At 40.2% G+C, this 25,660-nt stretch overlaps 2 protein-coding genes across 19 annotated transcripts; one reads left to right on the top strand and one right to left on the bottom strand.

Annotated features, from left to right (window-relative positions):
- The first annotated feature begins 372 nt into the window (after window positions 1–372).
- LOC6611509 (sodium bicarbonate cotransporter 3) lies at window positions 373–25,614 on the top strand. 18 transcript variants are annotated; one of them, XM_032714815.1, is made up of 12 exons: window positions 373–935; window positions 11,778–11,881; window positions 13,217–13,423; window positions 14,516–14,986; window positions 16,871–17,038; window positions 17,739–17,976; window positions 18,308–19,253; window positions 19,318–19,820; window positions 19,902–20,214; window positions 21,662–21,904; window positions 23,141–23,391; window positions 23,905–24,769. In XM_032714815.1, exons 2-12 carry the CDS (start codon window positions 11,788–11,790, stop codon window positions 24,113–24,115), a joined length of 3,645 nt encoding a protein of 1,214 aa, XP_032570706.1. In that variant the 5' UTR covers window positions 373–935; window positions 11,778–11,787; the 3' UTR covers window positions 24,116–24,769. The 18 variants fall into 18 exon arrangements, with proteins under 18 accessions (XP_032570706.1, XP_032570716.1, XP_032570699.1 ...); XM_032714825.1 differs by lacking the exons at window positions 373–935; window positions 23,905–24,769 and adding exons at window positions 4,317–4,703; window positions 25,279–25,614; XM_032714808.1 differs by lacking the exon at window positions 373–935 and adding an exon at window positions 4,317–4,703.
- LOC116803591 lies at window positions 20,419–21,273 on the bottom strand. Its single transcript, XM_032727549.1, has 2 exons — window positions 21,208–21,273; window positions 20,419–21,150 (listed from the first exon to the last, which is right to left on the bottom strand). Exons 1-2 carry the CDS (start codon window positions 21,271–21,273, stop codon window positions 20,419–20,421), a joined length of 798 nt encoding a protein of 265 aa, XP_032583440.1.
- Window positions 25,615–25,660: the final 46 nt, after the last annotated feature.

Raw genomic sequence — 25,660 nt, 5'->3', positions numbered from 1 at the left:
GAAAAGCCCAACACGACAAAATGCCAAATCAAAAGAGCGTTTTTGGGGCCCACAGGAGTTTCCCGGCGAAAAAACAATGCAAAAACAAATTAGTTGCCGCGTCTCCCTCTATAACGCTCTCTTAGCCGCGGCGAATTGGTATCCCAATTGGAGGCTGACATTGTAAATGTCACAGGCAGGACATGAAAGGCGGCGGCGCTCAGAGAGAGTGCGGCGAGAGCGGGCGAAAGTGGTGCGAGAGCGTGTGCAATGTGCGGCAAGAGCGAAAGTGTATCGTGGGAGCGGGGGTGATTCCGAAATTCGCCCGCTTGGTGGGTACTGATTTTCAGGTTCTCCTGGCCATTCGCCCAGTGCGGACGTGTTTTTCTCGCTTTCCTTCGCTTTTCACGCGCTTTCTGCGGCCGAAAACTGCAGAACGGAAAAATCCAAAAAATATAAATAATGAGAAGAAAACCAAAAGCCAAACCATAACCAAGCCAATTAATTCAAAAATATGGAAATCAATTGTTAAACCACCTAAAACGAAAAATAGTGAAACTTGTTAAACACTCTAAACGTGCATTTAAGTCATAAATAACCATACGAAACACGTATATTTAGCTCTACAAAGAAATCCAACTTTAAAGACAAAGCTTGTTTTACCCGTACGCTGAGGAGCAATACGACACGATTAAATCGATACGAAATTTAAAAATAAATCAATCAATCTCGGCAAATTTCCACAACCAAACACTGCCAATGTGAACCCATCTATTTCAAAAAAGTAACCCGCCTAAAGATAACGACACTCGAAAATAACCGCTAACGAGCATTTAAGAGGTCACAACAGTTACTAGCGGTAACTGGGTCAGTAGGCAGAGCCGAAGTAACGCCCCCCATCGAGGGCTTCCTCATCCACCTCTCGCATCCTTCTTGGCCCCCATCCTTCCGGTGTGGTAAGTACTCTACTCTTGGCACCCCCTAGTAGTAAGATTTAGATTTTCTCTGAATCCTTCAGGCTGCCAAAGTCTTCGGCTTAAAAGGATTTAAAAAGCCAATTTAAATTTTGATCGCAATGAAGAGGAGGGGAACTATGGGAAAATAGTCTGTTGGCACTGATTAGCTTTTGTTGGACCAGGCTGTACAGTAAGTGCCAAGAAAAAAGCGGGTCAGTAGGTCCCCAAAGTGGACAGGCAGCATTTTGGACCGCTTTAATGGGTTTTTATGTTAGCAATGGCAAATGTGTGAGAGCAAAGACAGCGGATTTTATTAAAATATTAAAGTTAAAAATAATTACAAAAAAGTTAAGAAATAAACAAAACTCTGTAGGCTTCAATGCTATTTGCCTTGTGTGAAAAAATAGTAATGCCCTTTCCACGAATGGAATTGATTGATAATACCTCAACAGCGCTATCTTCAAATATTGATCAACAAATAGAGAATACTCCACCTTTGGAGCCAAATAGAAGCAAGCCGACAACTTTGCAAGTGACTCAGGGATTATTCCGGACAATCGAAAGCCATTAAATTAGCCACTATGCAAACCTCGGATAGATCGAGCACACCCCACCAATATAATATAGCCTTCCTTTTAACTACTCTTGCCGGCCAACTAAGCAAGCAAGTCACTGCCAATGTTGTATTGCTACCGCCGAGTGGCAACCCAAACATGTGAGCTAATGACCATTTGCTGGGCCTCTTTCTATATCCCCACCTGTGTCTGGCGTTTGTGTCACTATTTTACATAATAGCGAATTCAACGACAAATAGCGAGAAATGTTCAATAGATTACAAACAAAGGGAATCGAAGGGCAAAGGAAAGCCCAGAGAACATTGTCGTTAAATAAAAGCCCCAAATGTTGTCACATAATCGATGAATACATTCATGGCCAGTACCCACATCAAGAGTGTTCCTATCTTTCTTGGCATATCGATAGCCCAACCTTCGCGGGAATCGATTGAAAAGTGAGACCCCCAAGATGCTGGCTACTACTAATTCCATTCATTTAGGATGTAAACCCCCTTAAGCCTACGAACCCCAGTCTTATAATTGGCACGAGTAGGTGGCTCTCGGGTGGCAATGGATACTTAATATCCTGCTAAAACTGAGCTCAGGAATGAGTACAATTACACGCGGGCAGGTATGTCAAGTGACTGCGTGTGTCCTTAAGTACATCCTGCTGATGGCTAATGGATATGGAAATCCCAGGGAGCAAAGGCGCAAAGGTAGGGAACACCTTTCTTGACATAACCAAAACATTTTGGTATACCTGCATTGGCTGGTCTTTTTATGGCGGATTAATAACACTTTTGCTCTTAACAGCATGATGGATTAACCATTAACATCTCGCCATGTGTTTAAGGAGATCTAATTAAGTGTAACCCAACACTTATCCTTTAGAAACTAGAACTCGTTAGGAAACTTTTCCAACGTAAACATGTAAATCTGCATAAGTTTTTAGGCCACAAAAGAAGGTCAATTTGAAGAACCTACCGAATGTTCCTGTTTGATGTTGTTCTATTAAAAAAGTTAGCAGGTAGTAAAGTAAGCTGTATTTAAAACAAGAGAAAAATAAGTAATAAAGTATTTAGATTTCAAAGCATCACTATTTGTTTACGAGAACAAGGTCTTAATATAAGCCTTTTATGCATAGTCATTATTTTTCAACCTGGGTTGAGAAAGCCCTCGACTGTACTTTACTTTGCCATATGCCAATGCAATTTACATTTGTTTGCCGGCGACATAAATATGTAAATAAGGTTCAATTGAATTGCCCTATGTCACCGAGGATTTTCAAGCATGTCGAACCAAATAATATTTGCATTATCCTTGTGGGCCACCTGTCCTCCTCATTGAAACTCAATCAATTTGTACCGTTTCAATAAACGGAGCTAGGGGCGAATGGCAAAATTCAAGATGTGTAGTGTTGGGAATAGCCACAAAAATCACTCATCAATATAGTCCCTAGGAAATACTTCAGCAGCTTGCATACATCATTCCAGTCAACTCGGTTCTTGCGGCAAAGTCCTTGGGTATATTTATACAATATCGGGCTTAAAAGCCTACTAGAAAACTGTGTGCCTGAGTATCTTTGTTATACATCTATGTTTCCCTATTTATAGTCTTGTACCTTGCTTCGAAATTTATCTTTGATTGCTCAAAAACTGCAATAATGTTCTACGTTTCGATAGTTTTCAACATGATTTAAATATGGTAAATTATAATTTTTTTACCTTTAAAGTTAACTTTTCTTATCCGCACAAACTAAAGTTAATATCATCTCAGAAATGTGCTGAAACTTGCAGCCTGAGCAAGTTTCACGCTCGTCTGTTGACATCCATTTCGCAACACTTTTATCGCGACCTCATCCACAAGCTGCGCCTCCCCGAGCGCCTTTTGAAAGCCTCCTCTCGTATGACACTATTTAACCACATAAGCAGGGAACAAAAAATCAATACGGACAACAACAACTGCCACATTTTGCTGATTTTTGCACACACGGCAAAATTGGAAATTTCATTTACACTTGACACGAGTCTCCTCTTCCCCTTTTACCCCAGTTTTCCCCACCAGCACCACCCACTATTTCCCTCTTTCATGTCATTTTTTCTTTTTAAAAGCAGAATGCACGTGTTTGGCAACAAAATGGTAACAGTTTTGCATATCCGATAGGCACGGTAATACTGCCACAAATTTCATAAAGGATGGATTAAATAAAGCTTTAAACGTTGGTCCAAAGTATCCAATTTATGCAAAAACGGTTTAAAGAATCCGTTTTCAGTTTGATAAATAAACTAATTCGTATAGATTACGGTAATGGAATTTAATATCAACCTGTCACCGTTCAAAAGTAATTGAATTGCAGTCTGGCAAAAACCAAAATAAGTCCGCACTCTTCTGTTCAGTAGCTTCCGCTCCGTGCCGTCACCGGAAAGCCTTTACACATTAACTTGATTCAGTGCGTCGAAAGTGAATTTCCACAGAATTAAATTGACATGGCCGAGTTCCCTCCCCTTGATTTTCCACCCCATCGCAGAATCTGGCTTTCGGTCTTAGCCCGCCATCATCAAACATGCAACGTGCTCATAATAAGATAATAACAAGAAAAGCCGCAAATGCAAACGTGTTAAGCAGTCCGGAGAGAAATCAAATCGGGCCGAAAGAGAGTGCACTCTTTGGCCGGAAAGTGCAGCGAAAAGAGAGACTTAGAGAGGAAAATCGAGAGAGTGGAAAGTCCGAAGATGCAGCGGGAAAACCTCGGGCACAGAGCTCTCAACTTCTCGAAAACCAGCCGGCCGGATTAGTCTGCCGCGCGACTCAAACGGTAACGGATATCCCCAAAATTCCGGAAAAATATTTCAGAGAATTTAAATACACCAAAATACATTCCTGAAAATCTATACATATCACGAGTACTGCCAAAAAGTTAACTTTCAGTTGTCAAGTAAAAGGCTTCCCATAAATCCCCTATCGTTTCGGTTGCTGTTTTGATTTTCGGTGTCATTAACCCTTTCCCGCTGTGCCGTCTAAATTCGTCTTTGTTTACCACACCCAACCGCCCGAAACAAACGAAAACAAAGCAATTTGACAGGATTTTCGGGCGTACTTTCCAGGGGGGAGATCACAACTGAAATCAAGGATTCAGGATGCCACAGCAGGCGCAGCTGAAACACATCCACGGACATGGCCGATTGCCGAGAGTGATAGCCACTGATAGCAGCAGGTAAATGGGAGGCATGTCCTTTGATTCGGCGGAATCAGAATTCAATTGAGTAAATATTCAAAGGAATGGCGGACAACAGGGCGTATGAATTCGAGCCCACAAAGGAACAAAGACCTTTGTTAATGGTTGCCATGTTGCAGTGAAGTCCGAATTTTTTGATAAGAATGAAAGAGTGATACCGTACTTGTCACAAATTGCAAACACAATGTTTTAATATTCTGAATAACCTTTCACAATGACTATATGAAAGGGCAAACAAATTAAAACTCAATAGCAACTTAGCTATATCGTAAAGAATTTTATATCTGTTATTTATATTGTGCTATAAACATTAAATCTGCAAAATTGAGATATCACAAATTAAATCACTAGCCACTTTAACGATCTGTTCAGATTGTAATAGCTAGGAAAATCAACTTAAAGACGCTATTACTGCCCCCAATTAAGTGACAATGGAGGTTGGTTATGCCCATAGGCAATTTTAATTCTGTAGACGATTTCCATGCACGCACATCTCAGATCTATAGATAGAATCCGCTATCTAAATATGCAATCTCTATATATACGTAGTGCTTAAATCCCTAAAAGAGTCTGTTAGTTTGTATGTGGGTGGTGAAAGAGGCATATTCTCAGTCAAAATGATTTGTATCTTTAATTGCTTCAAACGAGGAGCTTTATCATTATATGCACAATGTATTTAGCTTATAAATTGTTTAAATATTGTCCGTTAAATATACAATTAATGGCTCCACTAATTGAAAAACAGATTAATCCGCTGATTCCAGTTTTTCGGTTTGTTATCGTAGAACTGAACACAAAATCACACAGCAAAGGCTGTAGAACTTTGGTATCTGGCTGATATAGATACTTTCTATTCTGTTTGTTGCGGTTTGTTGATGATGACTTGTGTTGTCTGTCTGTCTTTTTCTAGAGACTGGGTCAACAACATGTCAAGTGCAAGGAGCGGGGTTGAATAGCAAATTGAAGGGGTGTTGGGTTAAAAAAAAAAGTAGGAGGCCATATATGCGTAGATGCTCCCCCATTGTGTGGTGCCTGTGTGTTTTCTTTGTCAGTTGTGATAAGCGAGGCAGGCGTTCGATAAGCAAACAATATACATACAACAAACAACAAAGAGAAGCGGAGAAAGAGGGCGGTGAGAGTTTAGAAGAGAATTTGAACTCCCGGAGTTGCGACTCTTCGGCTGACTCTTTGGCTTTTCCATTTCCCGCTCAGGATTCTCTGTTTTGCTTGCCTCTTTCTCGCTTCATTGGGGGACATTGCTCCCATTTACCCCAGAAGCCCCAATTTTCCGCACCCTCCGAACCCTTTTTTAACCCAACCTCTACTCCTGTTATGTGTGTCACTTCCGCATGCAGCGGATGTTTCTCAAAATGGCACACGCCATGTTGCCTCTGGTGCCAAATCGCACCTGTGCCCCGCCCCTTTTGCTTTGCGCCTTTATCCAGCATTTAACATTTTCCCAACTTATTGCAAATTTCTTTGGCAAATATCACTACTCGTATTTGTTTGTGAAAACCATTTTGCGCACTGTAAGAAAAACATTTGTAGACTTGCAATACATCAAAATTGGAATGGTTTTGAATATATTATAGTTATTCTTTAAGATTCAAGTTAAAGTGACACAAATATATGCATCCTTCCTTTAAGACATCCTTCTTTTACCATTTTACACTCCACTTTTTCCTCCTGTGTATTTATCCAATGTTTGTTTAACTGCAATATCTCACTTTGCAGTCATCTTTTTCAACACATCCAACTTGTCCATAGAAGACAATAAAAGCAGAATCAAATGGCCAAGAATGACATCAGACGAATGGCAAACTATGGCCAAAGCATTTTCACACGACGCATGGCCATCTGAGAACCCTATTCTTTGTTCTAATTGGGGGGGTTGTAAAATAAGATACCACACTAAAAGCGTCTGTGACACCCACAAAGATAGGAATGGTACCCATGCCCTAAGCCAAGTGGGAACTGAACAATATTTCAGCCAGAAGGAATTTATAACTCTGTTGACCTTGATTTGTTGACGGTTTTTGGGGGTTGAAGAATGAGCTGATGAAGGTCATGGTAAAAAATAGGAACAAGAGAAAGATAACCATTAAGCCACAGAGCCAGGAAAATCATACCGAAGTCAAAAAAAAAAAAGAAATTTGTTTTGCTGCCATAAACTTCTCTAATGAACAAAGCAAACATACAGCTGCAGAAGTTTAACAAACTAAATGTGTTAAATTCAAATTGTTTTCAAGAGAGCGATATATAACAGCGTATTGAGGGACCATAAAAATCTTGTCGGAAAGGTGTCAACAAAAATTCGTCTAATCATAAAACCATCAAGTAAATAAGAATCGGCCATATATGTCTATATATGACAAGAATATTGACTGGCGATAAGGTGTGTTGCCAATTCAAATTGGCACAGAGTGGGTTTTCAAGTGGTTGAAGTGACGTGAGGGCTGGCTTTCGTTGTCGATGGGAATCGAAGTTTATCAACAAGAGTTACGTTTATTAAACCATTTCGTTGTCAGGGTGGTCTCGAGTGGTTTGCGATAAGACGGAACCCAGAAAAATAGGACCACATCTTGCCCATGACGTTCCGTTGACGATGATTAATTCGCTATTTTCAAGTGCATCATAGTCAATGAGATAAGATGAAAGCATGTACCCCAAATTGACGTCAAAGTAAAAGAGATCAACGCAATCGTGATGTCTGATCTGAATTTAAGCTGATCTCATCGGACTTCTGTTATTTTTGGCCTTGTCAACCGACGTAAACTTGATTAGCACACCTTTGATTCTGGATTCAATCAGAGTTAGGTTGAATTATCGCGCTAATTGTTATTAATTATGGCTAAGGCGAGAAAATAGATTTATTAACAATGAAATCCGAATCGAATCGACCAGACTCAGTTTCAGCCAACTGAATTCGGCGGAATGCGCATTCAAATCTTAACACTCGAGCAAACAAAAAATAATTTAATTATTCGGGATGTTTTCGTCATTGCGACACTTAAGATGGGTTAAGATGGCTAAGATGGGTGATTCACAAAAGATAAAATCAAATGAAGGCAAGAAACAAATATTAAAAGACCCCCTTTATCAAAAACATCTCTCCTCCAATCCAATATCGCCCCATCTCATTCTACTCTGGCTGTCAGTGAAACCTGAACCGTTTCCCTTTTACCGGTTCTAACCGGTACGATTCGCCTTGCATCGCAGTTGTTACCACAATCCACAATCCACTCACTACCAACAAACCAGTCAACAAACAAAGCCGCATCCACAACAAGTCAGTGCAAAATGAATTAAAATTATTTCTAGTTTTGCTGCCACGCAAGACGTCTTAATATCATCGGCTGGCTATTTTTCTTGGTATTTTTCGAGATTTGTTTTGATTTCGAGCTTTGTTCAAAAACAGTTTACTTTGCTCTCTCACCGAATAAATTTGAATACCATATTCGGAATTACGGAGAATCAAGTTGTGGAGGTGTGTCTCGTCTTCCAACGCCAAACAAACACATTTAACAAAGGGAATTTAAATTTTGTACTCTCTCTTAATATTACTTTTAACAACAAAAATATTAATTCAAAATATTTATTGGTTCCATTTTATTTATTTATTAGATAGAAATATAATGAAATAAATTCTATATTAGGTGGGGATTATAAAATATATGCAGTACAGTAAAACACATACATATAGACTGTGCACACCTACATTCAAAAAATACAATACCTAAAGTATTAACAGAAAATCAAGGCATATAAATAAGTGGTCCGACTGCTTATCAAATATATTTCAAGTGGAATTACTTCCTACTATTTGCATTTCACAAAATATATTTGGGTTTGTTGGCATCTAGTGGCCCACATTCGTTTTTTTTCAAGGGCTCCAACCGATATAAGGTAATTCGCTGTTGTTTGTTTTTGTCATCGAGAAAAGCCACAACAAAACAGATAAAATTATACACATAATAAAAATACATACATACATATATCATTCACACAGGCGGAGACGAAAAATGTGTTTGGATATTCATTAGATGACAAAACAGAAACTGAGTATCTAAAAAAAAATCAAACCGTGAACACTTGTTGATATTAGTTAGTGCCAAAAAAAAGTACTATATATACAATACTATATTCTACTTCGGCGACCAGCGGTTTTAACTGGATTTGCCAATATATATGCCAATAGCCCGATCTTGTAACGGACCATTAAAATTCACTTTCCACAAAGTAAACAGTTTTTCGCCAGCCCCTTTGATAACAGAGCTCGAGCGATAAGGAAGCCCATTTAAAGGCGAAACTATCGATAAAGTTAAGTAGGCAAAATTGGCGTTTAAAAACACATTTTGTGCCGCTACACAAGTGTCTGTCTATCGCTATCTCTCTCCGTTTAATTCCCCGACTGCGACGCCGGCAGAATCGGCATAATCGGCAGCAGAGGGTTAAGCGAGTGCTTCAGTTTAAAGATCGGCAAAGTTAGTTAGTCTGCAATCGCCGGGACTCGCAGTCGAGTCGTCGGATCGCGTTTTCAAACGAATTCGAAAAGCACAAATTCTACCGATCCGAAAATCCGAGCGATTAAAATCCAATAATTTTTTTCGGCTGATAATCGCGAGGTGCGTGTGTGAAATTTTCGTGCAAACAGGAAAAAAAATATAACTTCAGTTCTTCGATCGCTATTTTGTGGGGCGATAAGGTGATGGCCGAAAAGAATGAGTACATAGAATTGTAAGTAGACGGTGTGATTCATCAACGTTGATTGCTGAAAAGTGTCGCAGGAAAAAACAGAAAACGAAAGTCCAAAGTTTGATACGCACTTTTCAGCCAAGCTTATCACGCGGCTTTCGATTGAGCGCTGTACAAGTTGTTATTCTTGTTGGTTTATCTTCTCCGCCCAAGGGCACCAAAAAAAAGGGAGTAAGGTCGACCGATTAAAGGCTCTAACTCTTAAGAGACGTGCATTCTGAAAATATTAGAATTTAAATATAAAAAGGAAAACTATTTTAGTTTAATCTCGCACCTCTGCCTTTGTGATCTTTTTCTTAAGACAGCTTTTAAAAGATTTAAGCAAATGTGTTACTCATCATCCAATCATAGTTAAACAAACGGCCTTTAAAAATTACTCAGCTATAAATTATTTTCGTAGTTCCACAGTACTTCGTCAATAAATTTATTAATGAAATAAACAACAGTACCTGCTATATCAACTAGATAAGCCTTCATGTCTACGAGAATTTTGGCTTTCGGCTGCAGTCCACCCCGTTTATTTGATTTAACGCCGAACGAGCGCCTAATTAAACAAAGTCAAGTGCAGATTGTCTGGCAATTCGTGGTGTTGTTGACACAGAATACAACATCGGCTATTAAGTTAATATCGGGCCCCAAATTATTGTTTGTTGTTGTGACTCAGGTGCTGATAAGCCCATCGAAATGCATGAAATCGAGAGGGTATATGGGTACCATATTCAGTAAACCCTGGCCAGACCCAGTTTAGACCGGCAATTTGCAGACAGGCTGGGATGTCCGTCCTCTGGGCTGTCACTTTCGTGTTGTCTATATATTCAAGTACCATATAGATTATAAATTTCACTGGCTGATAAGAAAACGAGCGGCGACAAAGACTCAAGATGATAGGCTATATAGGAATAAAACTTTATGCAATGCAAATTTTCCACCACAATATGGTCGGATTTTGGAAATAACTAAAATTACCCGGCTCGTGCAAACAACAAAATACATATCTTTTTCTTTGATACATAATAAAACTGTATTGTATTCGTTCCATCCCGTATATTTTATAAATAGTTTGTACCCATACATATATTAGGTTTTAATTGATGGCTGCTCTTGGAAATGGTTAGGTATGTCCCTGTAATTTTTAAGCATTAAAATAAAACTCTAAATATCTATAAATCTTATACTTTATCATCTTTTGCAAAAAAGTTTCGAATAACTAACGGAATTAACGAATCTCAATGTATTTATACTTTAGTTCACTAAACATGTTCTTTAGTCACACCTTATAGTTTGAAAAAAGCATGTGAATTGACAATACCATATACATTTTCTTATTAAAAGATATGTTCGCTAAGAAGCAAACTAAATACAAATGCAAACAGTCAATAACAATAACTAATAATGAATTTATTTGCAATAAACATTGGCTAAATGCTGTTAATACTCGAAATATTTATACGACAGTTTTAAAATTAAAGCTTTTTTATTTATGAAAGCGAATAGAGCGGAGAACGGAAAACATATTAAAAGTGAAAACAACTCACTGTTTAAAGTCCATTTAAATTCAAAATTTGCATGAAATTAAAACCCATCAGCAGACGAGCAATTCACCAACTGGTAATTGCAGTTAAAAATTCTCGAGCTGTAGATGGCAATTTTTCCATGAGTGTCACGGCAACTGTGGCAATCGGTATATTTATTATTGACATTCAAATTGAAATGATTGACATTTCGTCTCTATTTTCTTATGTTAAAGTAGTTTAAACTATATTATAAGCCAAATAATGATGCACGTTCCTAACTTCTTGATAACCATGTTTAAAACTTTTATTAATCATTATTTCTGTCAAATTCTGCCGAACTGCAATACTAGGCAGCATACCCTTTTACGCTTTATAAAATCTACTCTATAATTTAAATGATAATAGAGTATACTCTTTTCACCATTTGTATCACTCTCGATTTCCCTTAATTTATGTCAATTTTTCTACGTTGGTTGAACGGCTTGTGTGGGTGTATCTGATTCTCTAGCAAACGCACATTTCAATTAGGCGATTGACAACGCATTTTAAATTGCAACTCAGGCACGAGTTAATATTTTCTAGGCCTGCCACTGAAACTGAGGTTAATTTAGCTGAGGTAGTCGCAATGAAGGTTTAAATTAGCGATAAGAAACTGATGCAAAACTGAAATAAGGGCTTACTCAACCAGTTTTATAAGAGCACACAGGCATTATAAATGTTTGTTCATCACCAGTGCTTAATTATCTCGGAAAAAATATATATTAAATTCCGCTCTTCTTTTCAGACCTTGGACCATGAACTCCTCCAGCGGCGATGACGAGGCGCCGAAGGATCCGCGCACTGGCGGCGAGGATTTTACGCAACAATTTACAGAGAATGATTTCGAGGGTGAGTCGAGCTCCACTTTTTAAAGCCCCATTTTTTAATGCTTACCGAAAACTGAAAAGAAAAACCGGAATATAAAAGTTAAAACCACCAATGTACCAAAATTAAAGCTGACTTGTAAAACCAGCCAAGTGACAAGTCGATAGACAAACAAGAAATTGGCGTCGTGTTAATTGCAGGTTGACAACTATAGGCGCGTAACCAAAATTAATGCCAATATGGACTATAAATTCTTCATAGAAATTAAAGATATGAAAAACTAGTTTTAACTAGAATTCTAAACTGTATATGGGGGTCATACAAATTAGTCTGTGCGTTTAAAAATTTAATTTAAGTCTCATCTTGCATATCTTCCGGTTGTGGTCTTCTTTGAGCTTACATCACTGAAAATAACATCTTTACGCTTAATTAGTGTACATTTTAATGGCAAAACAACATCTACGAATAATTTATTATATACTGTATAATAAAAGTGCATTTACCAAACAACTTTTCCTTCCCTAATTGCAACGCCCACAATTTCAATGCTTATGAGACCTAATCGCGTGACTCGGCGAAAGTGGAAACAAATTAGAAGATGTGCTCTGTATAATTAATTTAAATTTATGAAAAACTACCGATGCAAGTACTTGGCAGATGATATCACAATTAGTCAACTGACAGAGCGCAAGTTCAACAAAGGCTTTGAAAATATAGCCAGGGTCTTGCTTTAAAGCGGACATCAAAATTCAGGGAAATAGTAATTAACATAAATTTATTTGTAGTCACTCAGAAAACAACGAACAGAGCCGGGAATTTGATTAAGACGGTACTGCATCTAAGATTAAATTGGATTTGGGTTCGTAGATGATTCAACGTTGCGTATACATGATTGTCTGATGGCAGACAAAAGTTATGGACGAATCTTATCACTAGATTCTAAACTAAATTTAAGCTGAACTCTGAGCCTCTGATTGTTAGATTGAAAATGATGTCGGGCCCAAATACGTTTTAATAAAATGCCATTGAGTGTGTTTCTGAATGTTCAGAGGTTTCAAAACCAAACTAAAAAAGTTACATCTATTGTTTGTCTGGCTGAAATTATATTGCAGCGTCTTTCAGAAAATAAATATATTTAGAATTTAATTGAAAACGAGAAGAAAGAAAGCTGATGTCAATTTCAGAAACACATCCAATGTGGCAAGTAATAACACAAATGGAAACGAAGCGAATAGAATTATGTAACTCAATTGCAATTAGTAAACAACGTCGCACTCAATTTGGACCTACACTGCGGACCCTCTCACTCCCTCTCCCCATCCGAATCCAGCTGAATTTTTACCCGCATTTTTCCTGCAGGACATCGGGCCCACACCGTTTATGTGGGCGTCCATGTGCCAGGAGGACGACGCCACTCGCAGCGCCGCCGGAAGCACCACCACAGCGGCCCCGGAGGGGGTGGCGGTGGCGGAGGTGGAGGCGGCTCCATCGGCGGATCCGGAAGTGTGGGCGGTGGTGCGGGCAAGGACAACGTCAGCGAGAAGCAACAGGAAGTGGAGCGACCAGGTGCGTCAGGTGTCTCGCTTTATTGCAGCCTCGGGTTTCCCTGTGCAGATATAATTGCAATGTGGTGGCTGCGCAGAGTGGAATGCCAGTAAATGTGGCCAATCAGTTTTGGCGAGGTCGAGAATTGAGGCAAATTACAGGAACCCAAAGTGCGAGGAGAATTTCTGAAATAACAGTCATATTCTGAGACATTTCGCTCGTCAGACGGCTAATCAAAACGACAGAAGAAGTTTTGATTGTAATGGGGGGTTGCGGACTAATGGGTGTCATTGAATTAGGATAATCGAATTACCTTCAGTCGACTGAAAGGAGGGGAGCTACTTGAACTTGGATTGAGTTTATTTTTTGCAATCTAATCAGACACAACAGCACACAAGCAATCACAATGCTTTCATTAATAGGATTTAGTTTAAAATTTATAAATTAATGCGCCTATTTCCACCATTATTCTGCTTAATACTTGTGTTACTGCTACTCATATATCCCAATATTTGTTTTATTGTAACTACATGTTCTTACGTTTACACAGACTATAATCTTTATCAATTAATTATTTGGAATATTTATGTTCTAAACTTCATATAATCCATTTAAGATCGTAACAAATTCCATATTTAGTGTTTTGTAGGCAGTTAAATTCATTGCCAAACCGTGAACATCCTTAGTAGCACTCAAAACAATATCACGCAAACCCAACATAAACAGCAACAAACTCAAATTGGTCTAAACAGGACATATGGTGGACAACGGTCAGGGACCAATTCCTAGCACAGATCAGGCCAAATTATTTTCACCAATTAACTTTGGCACGCATTCGCCGGAAGCCCAAGGATGCGGTGCAATCATTGTTATGAACGGGGTGGCACTGGCATGATGATGTTGCTCCCAAGTCATAAATGCTGATTAAGCTCATGAAGGTTTGCACAGGAAGAAAAGGCTGCACATAAATTAAATGTTGTAAATGTTTATTTTATTTTGTAGTTTAGTTTAGTTAACCTTATTATGCTTTCGTTTTATATATTTACATAGCTTGCATTATTTTTTACCCATGTATAGAGCTCCTTTTCTCATAAAGTATTCTTGAACTTATAGTGACTCCGCCGGCACAGCGAGTTCAATTCATACTCGGCGAGGATGTGGACGATGGCACACATGTATCGCATCCCCTGTTTTCGGAAATGGGGATGCTGGTGAAGGAGGGCGACGAGATCGAGTGGAAGGAGACAGCGCGATGGATCAAATTCGAGGAGGATGTGGAGGAGGGTGGCAATCGATGGTCGAAGCCCCACGTGGCCACGCTCTCCCTGCACTCCCTGTTCGAGCTGCGTCGCCTGCTCGTCAATGGCAGCGTGATGCTGGACATGGAGGCCCAAAATCTGGAGGTGATGGCCGATCTGGTGTGCGATCACATGGTCAGTGCGGGAACGTTGCCGCCCGGGGTCAAGGATAAGGTCAAGGACGCGCTCCTGCGACGCCATCGGCATCAGCACGAGTATGCCAAAAAGACGCGACTGCCAATTATTCGATCCCTGGCCGATATGCGCAATCACTCGTCATCAAAAAGTGAGTATGGGGTGTTCACGATCGCTAGGTAACTCTACGCTCATCTCGTTCGTTTGGTGTGAATCTATGATCCATCTGCGAGCTCAAAGCCATCACTCAGTTCAGAACTCATTTAGGATCATTTTGTGAAGTGTGTCTAAAACTCTCATCCGATCCGATACGAACCAATACTAACAACTCAGACCTGGGCAAGAGCACTCCACTGCACTCACTGCATGGCTCAGCAGCTGGCCTGGATCTGACCGGAACCAGACCGGACCAGACACCCCTCTATGTGTCGAGTAAGGATCAGCGTGGTTGTTATCTCGCTGTTCCCACAGGTATAGCCCTAGAACTAGCGAAATCCCGTCACCACTCTACCTTATGCAATCTCTGTACAGCTGAGAAGCCAAGTTGAAATAATTTTTAGTTGCCTTGCACCTACAAAAAGCACCCAGAAGCAATCAAATTTAGGAGCTAAGTAAACTTTAAACTACGGTTACTTTAAAACTTAGAAGCTCGTAGAACCGATAAAGAATAAGGTTTTATAATCAGGTTGAAATAGTCAAAAGCTCCAAAACCTTATTAAGAATCTTGTAACTTTTTTAAAAAAAAATCGCACATTTGCTCACTCATAAATCACTCATACCCATTAGCAATTGAATTGCGGAAGCCGCTAAAGAATCATGAAATAAACTCGCGTTATTCGTTTACCCAATAAGCTGACACTTCAACGCATCTGGGGGCCATCGGGGTCACCACCTGGTTCCATGCTGGGGCCTCGCCCCAACATCAGGCACAGAATCATGCTCATAATCAAGGACGACCGCAGTCACAAGCAATACCAAGTAATAGCCCTTCAATGATTTTCACTGTACTTTGCCGTACCTATCAAGAGCACGCTGTGTTTTTCGATAATTATCTCTTGCCATAGACTCTTGTATTTTCTCTACTCCCATTCTACTCACTATATATGCAACTTAAACCTTCAAAATTTCGTTAGCCCTTACTATGATGAAATACCCAATTTGTTGTACTGTCTACCCAAACAATTTAGCAATTTATCTTTATATTTAAGAAAACAGTCAAACCAAAAAATTAAAAACCTCTATTTTACTCTCAAAATCTTCGTTATATCTCTAAATCTTAATTGATTTGTTTTCCATTCTTTAAAACACGTTTTCATTTCTCATTTTAAATTTCCCATTTCTATAATAAGATAAAATACCAATACTTTTATACACTGGATAAAAAATGTACTTACTGGCAAAATCACATTGAAATGCTAGAAATGAAAAGACATCGAATGTTTTTAACTATTGGGATCCATTTTACTAAGAGAGAATGTTATAGTCGAGTTACCGGACTATCAGATACCCGTTACTCAGCTAGTGGAAGTGAGAACGCGAAATTCATGACGGACAGGGACAGATCGACTCGGATATTCACCCTGATCAAATATATATATACTTTATATAGTCGGTAACGCGGAAGTGCAAAAGATATCGACACGATTCCAGCTGCTTTTGAAGATTCCAAGATTACTGTACGATTTGAAAAATGAAAAAAAAAAGAAGTTACGTAATTTATTGTTAAATAACGGATACCCGTTACACAGCTTGTGAATATGCGAAAGCTAAATTTCATAATTTTTCGATAGATATTGGGGAATAAAATGAGAAAAAATTTAGAAATTGTTCAATAGTGAGGGCGTGAGCGTTTCGGGCGTTTTGTGGGTGTGTGCGTGGTATACGAAGAAAAATCAAAACATTTTTTAAAAGAGTGGGTTTGGCAACATTGGGAAACAAACTAAAAAATTGGTGTATTATTAACTTCCAGTGAAGTTTAATTGAACTTGACCACTTTGGGTTATAATGATAACATGAAAACCCCCCGCATTTACAGTTGAAGAGCACTCTGCCAGCATTTTGGGCGCCACAACGCCAATATCCCTAACGGCCAGCGAACCGGGACCGCCCGGATCCAATGGAAATTCAAGCCTGAGCACCGCTGCCGGCGCCATGGGGCGTTTTCTAACGGTGCCCAGTGGAAAACCCAGCAACAGAACGCTCGGTAAAGAACCAAACTACAAGAATCCATTACCAAGCAAGCCCAAAGAAGAAGTGATTGTTTTTGTTCTAGTTTGCCGTTTGAGTTTTCGTGTCTGTTAATTGTTTAAATAATTCTGGAAAACATACATCGAATATTTGTTTGGTAGTTCGCAGTTTTGTAAATACGATTGGTTGAGCAAAGGATATGCGAAAGTGCCGAAATTTGCATGGAGGTCGTATTGCGCAGAATTGGAAAAGCGGAATATAGTTCTGTTAGAAAACTAATATAAGCAAAAGGATCAACACACATCTGCACGCTTACCCACATCCTGACATACTTTCTCAAAAAAAAATATTTCCCATTATACTTTGCATGCTTCATCTGTATCTGTATCTGAATCTAAATCAATCTGAAGTCTCTTTCAGCACTCTTAGCCGAATCCGAATTTAATCCAATGTCTCTTTCTTGCACTTCTTTTTTCGTATGTTTTTATGTTGTTCCGTTGTAACGTGTTGATCTACATGTTGTTGTTGTTGTTATTATTATTGTAATACCTGTCAACGCACGTATCCCAATAAAAACTGTATATGCAAATATGTAAACACGACACCAACAAAACACCTGCACCCCGTCTACCGAACGAAAAAACCCGCGACTAATGCAGAGAAAAAATCTAATTCTAAACACTCGCGACCCGCACAAAACCTGCCATCGATCACAGAGGACATGGTCAAGAGTCCCAGTAACCAGTCGATGGCCAGGCCAGGAAGCGGAACGGAGCTCAGCGAGCAGCAGCACAAGGGCAACACCCACTTCATGAGGAAGATCCCGCCGGGCGCCGAGGCCAGCAACATTCTCGTGGGCGAGGTGGACTTCCTGGAACGCACCCTGTCCTGCTTCATCCGCCTGAGCCAGGCGGTCGTCCTGGGCGATCTCACCGAGGTGCCAGTGCCCACAAGGTAGGTTCAAGACAAACAGTCCATCGCTTTCAGCGGTTTTTAAACTAGTTAACAATAATCTTTAAAATTGATGATAACAAACTTCCAGTGAACTCATTTCTCAAAATTTGATAATTCCAATAAGGCGCTATAAAATTTTATTATTTGAAAATGTGACGAAAACAGAAGAAGTCTTTTATGCTCTTGCGATTGCCATAAAAACAATAAATATAGAAATATATATATGTTTATTGATCAGTTATCACACATTTTATGCCACTGCCATAAAATCAATTGATAACTTTTAAATAATGATCATATTTGTTTAAATAGATTCTTTCTTCTTTCACAGATTCGTCTTCATCCTGCTTGGCCCGCCTGGCAGTCAGAGCAACTTCCACGAGATTGGCCGCGCGATGGCCACCCTGATGTCCGACGAGATCTTCCACGAGGTGGCGTACCGTGCGCGCAAGCGGGATCATCTGCTCTCCGGAGTGGATGAGTTCCTCGATGCGGTGACCGTACTGCCGCCAGGAGAATGGGATCCTACCATACGAATTGAGCCACCAGCGGCGATTCCCTCGCAGGAAATCAGGAAGCGTCCGCCAGAGTTGCCCAAGGAGGAGGTGGACGAGGAGGAGGAGGAGGCGCGTCTCCGCGAGGAGAACGGACTGTCCAGGACGGGAAGGCTTTTCGGAGGCCTCATCAACGACATCAAGAGGAAGGCGCCCTGGTACATAAGCGATTACAAGGACGCCCTATCCATGCAGTGCGTGGCATCGTGGATCTTTTTGTACTTCGCCTGTCTGTCGCCGATCATCACGTTCGGAGGACTCCTGGCGGAGGCCACTGGCAAGCACATGGCTGCGATGGAGTCCTTGGTCTCTGGGTTCGTTTGTGGCATGGGCTATGGCTTGTTTTCGGGTCAGCCGCTGACAATTCTCGGGTCCACCGGTCCAGTCCTGGTCTTTGAGTCAATTATCTACGAGTTCTGTCAGAAGATGGGCTGGGAATATATGACTTTCCGGTTCTGGATCGGCATGTGGGTCGCCGGTATTTGCATCGTCCTGACCGCGATTGATGCCAGTGCCCTCGTCTGCTACATCACCCGCTTCACCGAGGAGAACTTCGCCACCCTGATCGCTTTCATCTTCATCTACAAGGCCATTGAGAACGTGATGGTCATCGGAAAGAACTTCCCGGTCAATCAGGGCATATACGACTGCGTCTGTACACCGCCAATTGGGAGCAATGCCAGTGTGATCGATTATGCCAAGTACAATTGGAACTCTTGTGAGGTAAGGAATCTTCAAATTTAATTTTAGGCTTTAGAGACTGAATAATAATATTCGGATTTTCCAGTCCTACAATGGCACCTTGGTTGGTGGAGATTGCGGAAAACCGCCCACCGAAAACGTTTTCCTCATGTCTTTGGTCCTCTGCGCCGGCACCTTCCTCATCTCCACCGTGCTGAAAGAGTTCAAGAACGCCCTATTCTTCCCCTCGATTGTCCGCCAGTACATCAGCGATTTCTCCGTACTCATCGCGATATTCGCCATGAGTTTCTTCGACTATTCGCTGGGAGTTCCCACCCAGAAACTGGAGGTACCCAACGAGCTGAAGCCAACGCTGAGCACCAGAGGCTGGCTCATCCCGCCGTTCGCCGAGAAGAATCCCTGGTGGTCGGCGATCATTGCCGTATTCCCTGCCCTCCTCGGAACCATCCTGATCTTCATGGACCAGCAGATCACGGCCGTTATCGTGAACCGCAAGGAGAACAAACTGAAGAAGGGCTGTGGCTACCATCTGGATCTGTTCATTCTCTCCATTCTGATTGCCATCTGCAGCATGATGGGTCTGCCTTGGTGAGTCTTTCCTCTATGTTTCATATCGTCTATTCAAAGGTAGATTATTTGCTATAATACTATTGCTTTTGGAATCCTCAGGTTCGTGGCCGCCACCGTGCTGAGCATCAACCACGTAAACTCGCTGAAACTGGAGTCGGAGTGCTCGGCCCCTGGTGAGAAGCCACAGTTCCTGGGAGTGCGCGAGCAGCGGGTGACCCACATCCTGATTTTCCTGACCATCGGTGTATCCGTGCTGTTGACCCCGCTGCTCGGTAACATTCCCATGCCGGTTCTTTTCGGTGTCTTTCTGTATATGGGCGTGGCCTCACTCAAGGGCTTACAGTTCTTCGATCGCATACTGATTATGTTCATGCCGGCGAAGTACCAGCCAGACTATATGTTCCTGCGCCAGGTGAGTCGAAAAAATGGATTAAAACAACATGCTGATGTATTTATTTATTGTATTAATCATAATCGGGCATTTAGTTTATGTCAAGTATGTATTATGTTTTCATGTATTGCTGTATATAAATTCCTAGTTGGCTATTTATCAAAAGTATCGGGTAAGACCTTAATTTCCTCATTGGTGCCATCGCATATCCCAGATTCTTATCTATTAATTAACTCCTAATTTCATCCACTTTTTATAATCCTCTATTGCCTTATTAACGAATTCCTGCAGAGAAGATTTGCTATTTGGTAGATCACTTTCCTCCACGTCTTTAAGTTCCCTTAACATGTAATCTATCATAAATTCATATGGAGAGCTACCATCAAACTGCGGTGGTTCTTCGGTTGCATCTGTTGATTCCGATTCGATGGTAGAGGTACTTTCAGTAGTACTTTCAATAACACTTTCAATAGTACTTTCAGTAGTACTTTCAGTAGTACTTTTAGTAGTACTTTCAGTAGTACGTTCAGTAGTACTTCCCTGGTTAAGTTGTTTCATTCTCGCCAAATACATGTTTATAAACTTTAATAGAGAAATGTTTGGCGTTTTCCAATCAAAATTCACAGGATCTTCGACAGACTTTTCGGTTACAAAAGTTTTGGTATCCGTAGTACTTTCATAAGCTTCTAGTCGATCCACCACCTCAGTGTAAGATGGGCTTAAATTCCATTCCTTCGTTCTCTTATCCAAAGACTGCGCACCTTCGTTTTGACCTTTTGATTTATGTATAGGTTTATTTTCCAATCTCGCATTTAAAGTTTCAAGAAATGTGTTTTGCTGAATTTCCAATTGCTTCACTCGCTGTTCAATGATTCCCAATTTTTCATTCAGAATGTCACCAAATGCGTTCAGTCGGCTCTCCACATTAGGGGATCCATTTTGATTGCAAATAGAAATCTAAGAAAAAAGCATGTGTCTTCGGAGAACTAATATAAAATCCCTCTAATCACTCACGTGTACACTTGCTACATCGGCAGTTTGTAAAACAATACCGAGTAAAACAATAAGGATTTGTAGCATTTCTTCCACAAATTTGAAGTTTCATCCAGCAGAACTAAAGTAAGACTGTGGAAAACGATTCAGTTCTTTTTGCATTAACATCCTCGGCTCTGAGAACAGCTTTATCGAATTAAAAGAGAAATACTCATCCGCCGGATGCACGCATTCTGCGTTACAAACTGATCAATAAGTATAAGACTTGTGTAGTTACAGCCTTATCATTATAGCTTACTTATATAATGTTTCTAAATATAAACGTAAAGGAATTCTAATCCATTTCCACAAACTACTATCTTTTTCTAGCTCAAAGTAACAAAGCTTAATAATTCTTTTAACATAGGTTTATTGTAATTGAGGAGCATACCATTGATAACCCTTAATAACTGTTCCACAATGGCTTATATTACAGGTTCCCATTAAACGTGTCCACCTGTTCACCATGATCCAACTGGCCTGCCTCATAATTCTCTGGCTGATCAAGTCCTTCTCGCAGACCTCCATTCTGTTTCCCCTGATGCTGGTGGTAATGATCGGCATCAGAAAGGCCCTGGATCTGGTGTTCACCCGGCGCGAGCTGAAGATCCTGGACGACATAATGCCGGAGATGACGAAGCGGGCGGCGGCGGATGATCTGCATAAACTGGACGCTGAGGTGGGCTTATTGGCGCGCATTTTCCCATGGGGAAAAGGCAGCCGGGGCAGGGTGGTGACCAAGCCGCCGGGCCTCGATGATGGAATCGTTGGGTCTGGTGGTGCCGTTGGCGCTGGACTCATCACTTGCACCACCTCAAATGCAAATGAGAAGGAGTTCGAGGCACAGAGCAGTCTGCTCAAGAAGTAGATGGCACTGAACACCTGCCAGGCACACACGCACACACCTAGACAAGCACACCACCAACCATAAACACAACCACAAACACACCAACACCAATGCCGCAGCCCAAACAAAAGAAAAAAGAAAATCCCACGAACCAGTGCTGCCCATTTCATTTGCGTTTGCAGTGCTGCCCAGTCCACGGCACAAAACCAACGATAAACTCAATTATTTATAGATTTTTTGATTAATTTGCATTTTGTCTGCCTTGATACATTTTATTGAACTAGTTATCTATCCATACGTATGCCCTATTCCCTGTTATATACGTTTTTATCATGTCTTTAACAGTATTTTGTAAATGTTTTCCCCCTCTACTCATTTTAAGTTAATAATATGGCATGCAGCTACTTTGCATTTTGTTTTTATATGTACGATTTGATTTAACTTCTTTTTGATTCTATGCTAAAGAAAATCGCTTTTAAACCACCTGTAAATGCCAAAATTACAAGACAAAAAAAAACAAGAAATTATGTGTTATCTATCCAAACCTACTCTAAAACTACTCCTATACTATATATACCTACACAAATATGATATTTATAAATGTAAATGAAATTCTAGCCTAAGTCATAATTAGTCAATCGTTTACACCGTACAACAAGTACCTAAATGTATTAAATGGAACCTGTTATGTTATTTTATAGTCATCGGGTCGAGAGTTCCAGTAACTAACCAGCGACATGAGCCCACGCGTAATTGTAGCAAAAATTGATGTAAAAATCCAAAATTCAACACACAAAAAAACTAAACCTATGAAAATAAAACAACAAAAATTTGGCATATATGCAAAATTGAACACACTCCACCGAATTGGCTTTGACACCAGATCATCACCGATTTAGACCTAGAACAGTCACGCTTTTATTCTGAGATCTCTTTCTACTTCGCCTTTCACTTGCGCAACTTTGGGCCAGATTTCCTATACTTTCTTTCCTATCCACCCTTTGCTCCACATTTCGAGCGACTTTTTTGCTCCCAAAACTATGCAAATATGCCAATTTTATATTGAAGGACAATCATCATCAGCACCCCCCAGGATCTGGGGCGGGGGCCAACTACAATGCCGATAAGTCGGGTCCCACCACCATACACATTCCGCTCTCCGGCAACAAACCCGGCACCAATGGACCCACAGTGAACATTCCCCAGGAGGCTGTGAATCGCACCACAGTCTGGCAGCAGATCAACAAGGATGGCAACGGGATCTCGGAGCAACTGATCATACCCGTCACCCTTAAAGTCCGCCAGATCAATGGCAACCAGTAAGTGTTCCCAATGGCGTCCTGTCCAGAGCCAGAGATCGAATCAGATCCCACACTTTTCCCCTCATGAGCTGCTAGTTCTTTTGCTCGCTTTCTTGTAAATAATTTGCCTCTATTTTTCCACACGCATTTATAGAGCAAGAGATATTTACAGGGAAACAAAATTATAGTTAAATATATAATAATATATATAATATTTGAAAGTACAAAGAAGCTTCTATAATAATACCAATTAAAAACTGGAAAAAAAGTGCAGTAGTTACTATTGAAAAAGTTACGAAGTTAGTTAAAAACAAATAACTTAATCATATAAGATAAAGTTTACATATATTTGTCATAAGAGTTGGCTCACTGCTGGTATCAGCATTTTTTCTAATAATTTAAACAAGTAACGTTTTGATTTTTTATTATTTATTATGAGCAAAGAATATGGCAGATTATAGCTAATCTTACTTTGGAGCATATTCATTCATGCTCGTCTTCGCATTCCCCCCGTGCCTCCCCTCTCTGCAGTGCCCCCTCGAGCGCCACCCTCTCGCCACGTCTTTCGCCCATGCACGAGGCGGATGAGTACAGTGAAGCTCCGACCAACAGTCCGGCACATCCGGCGGGCAATCAGCAGCAGCAGCAACAGCAGATCAACAATTGCAAGGAGGCTGCCAAACTGGATGGATCCTGCTCAAACAACAGTCAGATCGGTCCGGCCAACATAACACCCGTCTAGAGAACCCGAGAAACATATGGATTTTAGAACGAAAAACGCACAAAGAACCCACAAAGACACATCTATGTATATCTAGTTGGTCATCCACAGCCGTATCATCATAATCTCTATTTACTAAACATTTAACGCAGTAGTTAGCCCAGGGATCGATTTTTGGTAACGATTTTTAGCTGTGCCAGTAGAGGGGTAAATCTTTGATTTGGGGCTCAGGTACAAGATATACAAGTATTAACTACATATATGGTAAAACAAAATACGATATTCCGTAGACGTGAAAAGCATTCCAAATATACACTTTCGAAACGAATTTTAACGAGTCAATTTCACAGATTAGGATGCGAAAATAGGGACGCCAAAGCCACAGAACAAACACCAAACAGTAAACCATCGGTGGTCCGATGTTTGTCCAACTTTCCTAACGTATTTCACCACTTTGACTTGGTTAGCTAAAGCGAATTGTGCGTTACACGGGGTTTTTTTAACGAACTGTGATCTGATGGGTATATCTTGGGGATGGGTTATGTAAGGTGTGTATCATTTGGTCTAGCCAAGACAAAGCTGTAAACAATTGTACTATATTTTATGGCTCACACTAAGTTAAATACAAAGACACTCGCATCCTATCTGAAACACCCAAAAAAAAAAATATATATATAATAACATATAGACAGCTATAAATATTGAATAAAAGTGGCAAACCATTAACTAGCCACAAGCAAACTGCTTAAACAAAAATGTATCTTTCATTTCGTTACTTTTGGTATGCATCGTTCGTTTTCAGTGTATTTTGTGCATAGTTGTGAGTCTTGAGTGTGGCACCTCTGCTCCCAAAATCTATATCTCTGAACACTCATTTCTAGCACATGATCGAGCTCTGCCTGTCCTCCATTAAATCAGAAAATCATACTAAGAATCAGAGTTTGTGGATTAACCCCTTCCTTAACTTGAAAATTCACAAACTTAAAGAGTTAAAGTTCCGATCATCTTCAAACTCTTTTTCCATCAGACCATCAAAGCTCCATTAGCATCGTGTTTGATGTCTGTATGTGCATTCTCAATCCCATATAGTAAATGTGTACATAAATAGATGAACCCATTCTAGATTATACCTGGTACTCCCACCCATAGAACACGGTTATTAATTTCGAATTTCGTTATTGCAGAACCCAAAATTTAATACGTCGAAGCAATTGTGGCGTGGATATCTTACACCAACAGAAACATCCGTTTGAGTCAATGATTTAATTCATTTTATCGTATATCTGTGTACCTGTAAATCAATTACGTGTCTATAATCAGTCCTAATACTTATGATGTATATGTACCACCACCTACCGTCCCTTTTGCGAATATATACCCCCATTTGTGCGATTTGGCACAAACTAATTGTCTGGCAACATATCATGCGACTATTCGGAAACCAATGGTATACAATCCACAGTAAAGGAATTTGTTGAAATAAATGTATAAAATAAAGTTACATATTTTGGACTCAGAAATGTTGTATTTTTAAAATTTTGGATTTTTAAGGCAAAAAATTGGGAT

The sequence above is a fragment of the Drosophila sechellia genome, chromosome 2L, assembly GCF_004382195.2.
Source record: "Drosophila sechellia strain sech25 chromosome 2L, ASM438219v1, whole genome shotgun sequence".
Taxonomy (NCBI): domain Eukaryota; kingdom Metazoa; phylum Arthropoda; class Insecta; order Diptera; family Drosophilidae; genus Drosophila; species Drosophila sechellia.
This window is presented reverse-complemented; position numbering and strand designations above follow the sequence as displayed.

Bases quoted from the DNA above. Each gene is read 5' to 3' on its own strand.
- LOC6611509 (XM_032714808.1), top strand. From the start codon at position 4,627: ATGCCACAGCAGGCGCAGCTGAAACACATCCACGGACATGGCCGATTG. The intron at 19,821-19,901 runs GTGAGTCTTTCC...TGGAATCCTCAG, and splicing joins AGCATGATGGGTCTGCCTTG to GTTCGTGGCCGCCACCGTGC. The intron at 23,392-23,904 runs GTAAGTGTTCCC...CCCTCTCTGCAG, and splicing joins CGCCAGATCAATGGCAACCA to TGCCCCCTCGAGCGCCACCC.
- LOC116803591 (XM_032727549.1), bottom strand. From the start codon at position 21,273: ATGCTACAAATCCTTATTGTTTTACTCGGTATTGTTTTACAAACTGCC. The intron at 21,151-21,207 runs GTGAGTGATTAG...CTTTTTTCTTAG, and splicing joins CCGATGTAGCAAGTGTACAC to ATTTCTATTTGCAATCAAAA.